The sequence below is a fragment of the Lagopus muta genome, chromosome 6 (genome assembly GCF_023343835.1).
Source record: "Lagopus muta isolate bLagMut1 chromosome 6, bLagMut1 primary, whole genome shotgun sequence".
NCBI classification, from domain to species: domain Eukaryota; kingdom Metazoa; phylum Chordata; class Aves; order Galliformes; family Phasianidae; genus Lagopus; species Lagopus muta.
In genome coordinates, this window is record NC_064438.1 from 58,413,390 (window position 1) to 58,423,425 (window position 10,036).

Consider the following 10,036-nt stretch of genomic DNA (forward strand, 5'->3'; position numbering starts at 1 on the left):
GCCTGCAGGGATGGGGCATCCACAGCCTCCTTGGGCAACCTGTGAATAGTGCAGGTATCTGCAGCCTGTGGGAAAAGGGGGAATTAGAACAAGAGTGGAAAGGAAAATCTGCATTTATTAACAAAGAGAAATGTGAAAGCAGTACAGAAGGCAGCAGAATAACCAGGCAGCGAACAGCACAAAGGCAGGTGTGAGCACACTGAAATGTGCCTGTGCTTTCCAAGGTGCATGAACAGACCCAAAGTGCAGGGCTGGGTTAGGGTTAAAGCTCTCCTCAGCTCTGATGTTGTGGCAGAGGCAGCAGAACCGAGGTCTCAGCATGTGTCCATCTGCTGGGTGGGACAACCTGTGGTTGACACAACAGAACCAGAGCTCACTGTGGCCTCATTCCTCTTGGGCTCTACAAGCTGAGCTTTATGTGGCTTGAGTTTAAGTGAGGGATGCTCAGGACAAACCCAAGGGCAGAGGAGAGTTTTGCAGCTAACTCACAAGGCAGATCAGGCAACTGTTGGTTCTTCGTGTGTGACTCAGCCCAAGTGCACACATCTCTCTGGGCCCAAGATCCCCACCTGCAAAAGGGCAGAAGGATTCCTCACACCAGCTCAGTCCAGTGGTTCCACATAGGAACAATGTCTTGTGCTCAGCACAGAGGAAAGCCTTTGGGTCTGCTATCATGTGGCGAAACCTGAAAATAGAGAGAACAGAGCGGCACTTTCAGTGCCAAGGTTCAGCAGTTTTTCAGGCCACCAGAGCTCAACTATTATTGTAATAGGTGAGAAGCTTGCCAGAGGTGTCCAAGCATGAAGGCCAAGAGGAGAACGGCTCCATCTTCGTTTGCTGGATCCTTAGCAAAGCCTCTGAGCTCATCCCAGAATAACAGTGTACAAACCTTGGTGCCTCTCTTCCAAACCAATTGGCATTTTTAGAAACTAATTTGCAAAGCCTCAGGCTCTGTGGCTACAAGCAAATCCTGGCTGTCTGAGCAGCACTTCTCAGTGATGGCATCTCCAAAACAGCAGCTTTTTTCAGATTGATGCCGTAAGATCTGGCTTTGAAAGGCAAATCTTCACCTAGAAGAAGAAAGTTCTGCCCGATGATCCTACAAACCAAGAATCTGTAGGACCTCAGTTGGAGCCACAACGGGTTACAGCACCTCGCTGAGATGTTCTCCTCATCTGCTGTATTCATAAGCCTCATAGAATCGTATAGGTATAGAGTTGTAGAGTCAACAGCTTGGGTTGGAAGGGACTTTGCAGCCCACCCAGCCCCAATCCCTGCCTTGGGCTGGTTGCCTCCCACCAGGTCAGGCTGTCCAGCCACTTCTGTAAACCATCAGTTTTTGGTACCCGGAGTCACAGCCTTCCTAAGGTGGGCCCAGAGATGAAGGTGCATTGTAGTGAGACGCAGTGCTCACCATCTGGGGTGCAAGATTTTGGGTGAAAGCTGCCTGGGGCTGGTAGGAAATCTGCACATCCACCTTCAAGTCATTCTGCTTTCGTTTCCAGCCGGAGTTGAGTAAGAGGAGGGATTACATTGATACATCTTATCTCAAACCTTCGTGCACTGAAGGGCCAGGGATTTCTGTGCCACAGACAACAAAGCGCTCTAAAATAAGTCATGTCTGCAAATGCCACATTCCATGGTCTAAAGGAGTTACTGCACTTTTAAAGCAGATATGTTTGTCACACTTTTAAACAAAGTTGAACATAGGCTCTGCAACGCTCCATCTCTTCTCTGCTGTGTGATCAAGGTAATTTCTGACACAGGTAAGCCAGCAAGAAGCCAAATGGGCTGTAGGTGTCTCTGATTATCGCAGGGGAGTTGGATTTGATGGCCTTTAAAGGTCCCTACCAAGACAAATGATTCTAGGATTGTGCATGCCACATCCATGGCACAAAGCTAGCAAACAACACCACCACTGTGCTGACCCCAGAGCTGGGCATCAAACCCCAAAGCACAGCACAATGGCCAGAGACACTCCGTGGGATTCCTGGCCGTTCCCCACACCTGCACTCAATTCACAGCTTCCCAAAGCAGCTCCTCTGCCCTCTCCCCTTCCCGAGGTGGTGAGAAGAGATCTGATCAGCAAAAAAAAACCACCCCCAATTATCAGCTGGAAACTGGAAGGGGCCTGAATCTGTTTGACCTGACCACTTTGCTGTGCTTTCCTGGGGACAGAGGGATGCAGGCACACGGGAAGGGGAATCCTCAGCCCCTGCACACACTTTGTGTTGCATGTAGGAGTTCAAATGTGCTTCACTGAGTCAGCTGCTCAATGCATCCACGAGTGTTTTGTTACTGACAGGCAGTCCATACCCATGGGTCAGATTCTTTAAAAAGTTACTGAATCGAAATGTCTTGATTTAACAATAAAAAGAGAAACGAAGAAAGAAAGATTAAAAAAACCAGCAGTTCCCTACAGTTTGGGAGCAGGACAGACCCTGCAGGATCAAAGCAAATGAGAAGCTCTCCAAGGCCGCACAGCACCAGGACAACATCTCCCCCCGCAGCACCTATAGGACATGCAGGTGCCTCTGCAGGGCTGGAGCTCTGCTTTCGTCATCAAAACGCAATGCAAAAACCAACACCAAAGCAAGCAGACCCAGAAAGCAGCAGGAATGCAGCAAAGCAGTTGGAGGCTTCTCCTCACGCAGCCGCAAGGGGAATGAGCTAAATCCCAGAGCCACTTGTGCTGCACGGCTCCATCACACTGCCAGGGGTGGGATAAACCAGGATGGATGAGAGCAGGGAGACAAACCTGGGAGAGGCCTCGGGAGCTTTTTGTTTTTATCCTTTGAGGAAAAGCAGAGGGATTTTCTCCAGCTGCCATGCTGCGGGGTGATGGGGCTGAGCCCCTTCCCCTGTCCCACAGTGGGGTTATCACAGGGAGGTGGGGAGCTGTGTAATTGCCCTGTCAGGCAGCTGAAAGGCGCTTGCCTTTAGCTGATGCCACTTCAAAATGAAATTCCTTCTTTGGCACAGCTATGTCTGATATGCAGGCATCAAAGGGGAGGCAGCAGGTCGCCGGTGCCCCGGGCCACGCATTTCCCTTCTTAAAGGCAGGAATGAGAGTGTCAGCTCCGGGCCGAGGGGGGCCCAGCAGCCATCACTGCTGCCCCACACACCCTACACACCCCACAAACCCCCATGCAGAGCCACGCAGGGACCCCTCAGTGTGGGCAGACACAAAGCGCCCACAGCCCCTCCATCAGCGGTGCCGTGAGGGGGACAGAGGGGAGCACAGGAGGTTGGAAGGGTGGTTGTTGGGGGCGTTTTTGTTGTTTCCAAGAGAACTGCAGGGCCATGCTGCCTCCCCCCTGGCTCCCATCTCCTCTCTCCACCTGCACTCCTCAGGGAGCCAAAGCTTTTGGCAAGCATTCCTGGCCGCTTTTTTATTGGTTTCGGCTAAGCCGCCCCTTTCGGAGGGTTGGAGAGCTTCAATCGTTAAAAGAAAAGAAAGAAAACAAATTAAAAACCAAAAAAACGCATCACACCCCCCCACCTCTGCTGCTGCCCTCCCTTCCATTCCCCCAATGGCTGCAGGGGGTCTGACCCCCCCTCCCCCCTCTCCCCCCAAACAGGTTCTGACCACAGCATCCAAGCCCCCACTGTACCTGTTTGGCTCTGATCCCCTTCCTGCTCGGAAGCAATTTGGAGACGACGCAGCGCAGGTAGCTATTAGCTAACACATATTTAACTGCTCCAGATATCTTTCGTTTCTTGTTGGGGTTTTTTTTGGCATTGTAATGGGGCGATTTGATCTTCAAAGGCCCCGTGCAAACCTTTGAAGCTTCCCAATCTCCAGTAGGGAGGGGAAGAGAGATTGGGAAGGGAGGGGGAGGGAATGTTAACAGTTTTAAAACCTGGGGAATCCTGAAGATGAACGAAGGGTTTAAAACCCATCGGGTTTAGCACATAGCCCTCAGGTAAACCTTCACCTTCTTTTCAAATGCAATTTTGGTGGGTGGCTTTGCAAACACTCGGGCCAGGTGAGCAAGGTGGGCTCTATTCCCAGCAGCTGACTGTCCAGTGAGGTGCTCCTCAGCACCGGGGGCTCCATGGTACCTCGGTGAGAAACAGAGACACCGAGATTGGCAAAGACTATGGGGTGGGGGGGGGGGGGGGGAAAGGGAGAGAGAAAGAGGAGGGAGGAAAAGAGGGAGAGGAGAGAGGAGGAGAGCAGATACATTCCCTGCTGCGCTCCGGGCCAGCAGGAAAAGAGGGAGAGGAGAGAGGAGGAGAGCAGATACATTCCCTGCTGCGCTCCGGGCCAGCAGCACCCCGAGAGGTGAGACACAAAATGCATTTACCTTTAAAATAATGACTCATTTTATTTTTTTCTCTTTTAATACGTAGTTATAAATATATTTTGTCAAAATATATGATCATTATTGTCAAAAAACATTTGCACATAAAGTCATAAATAAGGTCAAGGTGAACGTTTAGTTTAGAGGAAGAGTCCAGCTAGAGCAAGCAGTTCTGGGGGGGACGGGAGGGAGAGAGGAGGGGAGGGGAGGGAAGGGGTCAGCGGCACCCGCACCCCTCCACCACCATCTCCTGGTAGTTTTTCAGCACCACCTTGTCATACTCATCCAGGTAGAGCATGGAGATGGCGCTCAGCTCCGTGGGCACGCAGCAGGCCTTGGGGATGCTGGAGTTGACGGAGTTGACCAACGTCTGCACGATGGCGTGGTTGGTGGAGTTGAGGTGGTCGGCCAGGGGGAAGGGGCAGTCCCCGTGGCAGTAAAACGCCTGGTAGCCCGGGGGGGCCACGATCCAATCGTTCCAACCCACGTCGCTGAAATCCACATAGAGAGCGTGGCGGCGGCAGTTTTTTTTGTTCTTGCGGGAACGTTGGTGCTTGGGGCTGCGGCGGGCCCTGCGGGTCAGCGCGTGGCCTCGTCCGTCGTGCCCGAAAGTGACCAGGAGCGGCCTGAGCTGCGCCCAGTCCCCGCCGTGCCCTTGAGGTAAAGATCGGCTAATCCTGACGTGTTTGCCCTGATGAGTCTGTGCCTGGTGGAGGTGGGTCACCTCGATCACCAGCCCGTGGTTCGGCTGCTTGTCCTTGGTCCACCGGATCACGGCTGGGCTCACATCGAAGGTCTCCCAGCGCGTCACGTTGTGGTGCACCAACCGCGTGTCCAACAGGCGCGTAATGGCCTGCGAGCGCTCCGACAGCGGCTTCATCACTTCGTAAATGTTTATCCGGTGGAAGCCCCTCTCCCACGCCGCGCTCGGCTCCTCCACCTGCTCCCGGTACAGCCGCAGCTCCGCCGACGAGATCACCTCGTTGTCCGGCACGCTGCTGAGGTTGAAGACGAAGCGGATCCGCGGCGCTTCGCTGGGACCCGGGACGCTCTCCAGGTGCTCTGAATGGGTGCAGGGAAGGGGGGAAAACGGGACAAAAGAACGAAACGGGAGCGCGTCAGCCTCGGGGCACGCAGCCACAGCCCCGGCGCCGTCCCGGCCCGCATTCACCTGCCTGGCTCAATTACCCCGTGCATCCCAATCGCAGTCGCAGCGGTCCCGGTGCCGCGCGCACTCCTCCGCACTCTGACCCCTTCCCTCCGCCTCTCTCCCACTTCGGAGGAGGTTTTTCCCCTTTTGCTTCCCCCCCTGCGGCTCTGAAGCAGAGGGGAGCACAGAGCTGCCTTGTTACGGGGCGCAGGGGGAGAAAGCGAAGCAAATTCCAAAGCCGTAATGATGCGGCTGGATTAATAATTCAGATTTACTTTGGAAAAGAAACATCCGCTAGGAAACATTTGGATCAGATTACAAGGGCCTATTGAATAAACCTTATAAACACGCAGCTGTAAGTATTAAATTCGAGGAGGGGTTCTTGGGGGGAGAAGTTTTCGTTGGTTTTTTGTTTGTTTGTTTGTTTTTGTTTTTGTTTTTCCTTAAGAGCAAAACCAGGCAGCGATCGCTTTGGAAGTTCAAAAGAAACACCGCGGGGGTGGGCGACCTCCCGCCCTCATTCGCTCCCGCATCGGATGCATTAAATCCACGCGAGCCCAGCAACGATCCCGTGGCACAGGGACCGAGGGACAGAGTCGTCAAAGTGCTCCAACACCCTGAAACAGCCACGGGATGCTGGAAAGCCCGGCAGCACGCTGTCACCCGCAAACCGCACGCGTCGGGAGCGTTTTTCCTCCCGTAAAAAGTGAAGAGGCGGGCACAACCCGCTCCTAAACGCATCGGTGAGCTCCCGAGCGCTGCCGGGGCTGGGAATTTCCCTCCTCCCATCACTGACCTTCATGGTGGAAGCTCCTCACGGTGTTGGCCCGGCTGGTCGATCTCTCGGGATACTGCAGGCTGATCTCCTGGAGGCTCTCCTCCTCTTCTCCGGACTGGAGTCGATAGAGATCCAGCATGTAACTGGGGATGACGGCTGATTTGCTGGGCTGGGGCCGCCTTCGCAGCCCAAACATCTGCAGCAGAGTCGTTTCGAAACCCCGCAAGAGTTCATGGCTTTGGGCAGAGCGGCGTCCGGATCCGGCTTGTCCCTGAAGCTCTGCTACTTTCTTCCTGCCGGTCTCGGGGATCAGGCTAGCATGGTTGGTACCTCCCAGCAGGACTTGGCATAGTAGGATGACCATCAGCATTCGGTTACCAGGAATCATGGTGTCTCTGGGGTGTAAAAAACGCAACAACAAACGACAAGGAAAGTCAGGATGAGAAGCGAGCCCCCCCACCCCCCCCCCCCACCCCTCCTCTCCTCCTCCTCTTCCGAAGAAAGTTGAAAAATACGAAAAAAAAATACATGGCAAAGCGAGATGAGAAGGAGCCAGCGGGGACAGGACGGCTCCCGGGGCATCGCGGCCGCTGCGGGAAGGGGCGCGCGGCGCGGCGGGGCGCGGAGCTGCGGGTTCGAATCCCGCTGCGGGACGCGGAGACAAAAATAAAGTTAAAAAAGAAGAAAAGAAAAGAAAAAAAAAAAAAAAAAAAAAAGGAAATAATTTTTTTTTTTTAAAGCAAAAAATAAAAATCGGCATAAAAAAAAAAATAACAATAATAAAAAAGCCAAGGCGAGGAAGAAGAGGGCTGTACTCACTGACAGCAAGCAAGGCATATCAGCACAGTCCATGATTCTGGAGAGCCAGCGCGGACCCAGCGCGCCGAAAGCCTCCGGGGCAGCGGCTGCCGAGCGCCTCCCGCGATCGCCGCCCGGGCGCAGTGCGGCCGCCGCCGCCGCCGGCCCCGGTTTTCTCCCGGCCCCGCAGTCACGTGGAGCCGCTCACCACCCCCCCGTCGCCCCCCCACCCCCCCGGCCCGGCTCGGCCCGGCCCGCCGCCCCCGGCCCGCCCCCGTCCGGCCCGGCCCCGCGGGGGACGGCCCGACCCGCCCCGCCGCCCGCGCCTGGTTCTCCCTCCAGGGAGGGGGGAGGCGGCGGAGAGCTGCGGTCGGGCGGGGAGGGGTCCGCGGGGTGAGCTCAGGTGGGCGGCACCGTGGTGTCCCTTAAGTCCCCCCTTCGGTTTGGCCCCTCTCAGGTGCGTCCCGCGGGACGCGTCCCCGAGGGGCTGCGTTAACCCTGCTCTCTGCCTTCGGTTCCCACCTGAAATCGGAGTTTTCTCTCCTTTCCCTCTGGAATAAAGCTCATTCCCTCCGGGCCGGGTTCCCTGACCTCACGGGGGACACGTGTCCACAGCACGGTACCAATAGGGACACCCAAAAGAATGCTTCCTCTCCTGAATGTGCCAAAGGTTTCAGTGACGGCCAGATTTGGGGCTGAGTTGAAAGCCCAGGGCTCAAAGCTGCTCCCCAGCAGGGTGTGGGGATGGAGTGGTTGGTCACTGGGAGCAATGGGGTGGTCTGGAGAGGGCACTCCTGGGGTGGGAGCCCTGATGAAGAGTGATGGGGTGCCACAAGCAGACAAGGTGCAGACTGAACAATCCCATGGTAAAGAAAGAGTTCCTCCAGAGTGTCAGATTCATCCCTTTGCCCTCCTGGGTTGGATAAATCACCACCCGTAGACAGAAAAGTTAATGAGATTACAGGACCAAAAGACACAGTCAGAGGGTCGGCCACAGGAACTCCTCATGGAATCACAGAACCATTCAGGTTGGAGAAGACCTCCAAGATCCCCAAGCCCAACCCCAGCCCACCCCACCATCCCACTGCCCACATCCCTCAGTGCCACATCTCCACTGAACACCTCCAGGGATGGTGACCCCACCACTGCTGGGCAGCTGTGCCAGCACCTCACTACTCTTCCAAAGAAGACATGTTTCCTAATATCCAAGCTGAACCTCCCCTGGTGCAACTGAAGGCTCAGCTCATAGACGAACTGTGAGCACAGCCCTACATGTTCCCCCAAAGCACCAAACGGCTGTGTCCAAGCACACAGCAGGACTGGGGCAGCACTCATCACCTTCCTGACGCTGCCCCACAGCTCACACAACCAGGCACGACTTCCTTTAATATTTCACGTTTTCTAGCTCAGGCCTGACCCACGCATTACAAAAGCCTGGGGATGTCACCGAAAGGGCGCACGCAGATAAAAGGCAGTGCTGACACTGTAATATCTCTGAGTTATTCCTATACCACTCCGAGTTTAAAAGAAACATCTGTTAGCAAGGTATTTGGGCTATGAATCCATCACAATTTGTGAAATATTGCCATCGCCATTTCTAATGTATCACGCTGTGCGTTATTCTTAACAAGGGAAAACAATTTTTGGAGTAGCTGCTGTGCAACTTTTTAAAGTTAAATAACATTTTCATTGAAAATATCCCCACCTAAAAACAAAGTTTGTGCAAGGGCCTGTATGGCACTGCTCTTGAAACAGACCTCTGGGTTCGGCAGAGCAACCCATGCCTCTGTGTGGGAGCAGCACTCAGGTGTCACTCCTTCCCTAAGGACCTCATTCAGATTTTGGTAGGATCGGAGGTGCTGGCAATGTTTATCGATGAGGAATTCAGTCCCACAGCATCCAGTGCCTCCACGACGAAGCTGTCCTGTGTCCTTTGCCCAAGGAGGCTGTGAGTGCATTCAGGGCCAGGCTGGATGTGGCTCTGGGCAGCCTGGGCTGCTGGTTGGTGACCCTGCACACAGCAGGGAGTTGGAACTGGATGAGCGCTGTGCTCCTGTGCAACCCAGGCCGTTCTAGGATGCTATGATAAGAGGGATCCAAAAAGTGACTTATGTAATGCTGGTTAACCATGGCTCTGCACTAGGAGGTGGCCAGCTGGGGACAGCAAGCCCGTGGAGAGCACTGTGGTTTAGGCTCTTGTAGGAGGCAGTGGTGTATTTGAGTAGCTTATTGGTTACTAAGAAGTGTTAGTCATGGGGAAAGCTGTAGTATTTATTCCGTAAAATGTAAATACATAACCCAAACCACAGCGGAATAACCATGGATGGAAATAGTGTAGCATTTACTGAGGGAGCTGAAACGCGTTTCTACAGAAGCTGTATTTCCTTAGCCCCATAGAGAGTAATTCACCTTGAACGTAGCTTCTGCTCCAGCCCGTGGAGTTACACACAGGCTGAACTCGGTCCAGGCACGCTAAATAACTGAGTGTGTTATATATTCCAACCAAAAAAAGTGAATGCCAAAATGGAGCTAAAAATACAAATGTGGAAGGTTTGAAAAGCAAACACTGCTTAATTCAGCGGCAGATACAACATTGTATGTTTTAAAGATCCAGCAAATCAAAAATAGAGAACGTTATGTCTGTGCTCCATGTGAGACACACCTCACCACGCATCACATCTCGTGGTGGTGGGGAGAGTGGCTCAGGTTCTTCCCTGTGATCTGGTCCCAGCCGTACTGGGGCCATCCTACCTCTGTGAAAACCTCCCAGGATTGGAAGCAACACTGCTCATCTCTGAGCTAAGAACCACTTTGCCAGATATTTTAGGTCGGGTCTTAGGAAGCATTTCTTCTAAAAGAGCAGTGCTGCCGTGGCACGGCTGTCCAGGAGTGGTGGGGTCACCGTCCTGAAGGTGTTCCAGAGCCATGGAGATGTGGCACTCCATCCACATGGTGGGGTGGGGATCTTAAAGGCCTTCTCCAACCTGAATGATTCTGTGGTTC

At 53.9% G+C, this 10,036-nt stretch overlaps 1 protein-coding gene across 1 annotated transcript; it reads right to left on the reverse strand.

Annotated features, from left to right (window-relative positions):
* Positions 1–4,329: 4,329 nt before the first annotated feature.
* On the reverse strand, positions 4,330–7,192 carry BMP4 (bone morphogenetic protein 4). Its single transcript, XM_048949196.1, has 3 exons — positions 7,055–7,192; positions 6,254–6,630; positions 4,330–5,369 (listed from the first exon to the last, which is right to left on the reverse strand). Exons 2-3 carry the CDS (start codon positions 6,621–6,623, stop codon positions 4,525–4,527), a joined length of 1,215 nt encoding a protein of 404 aa, XP_048805153.1. The 5' UTR covers positions 6,624–6,630; positions 7,055–7,192; the 3' UTR covers positions 4,330–4,524.
* Positions 7,193–10,036: the final 2,844 nt, after the last annotated feature.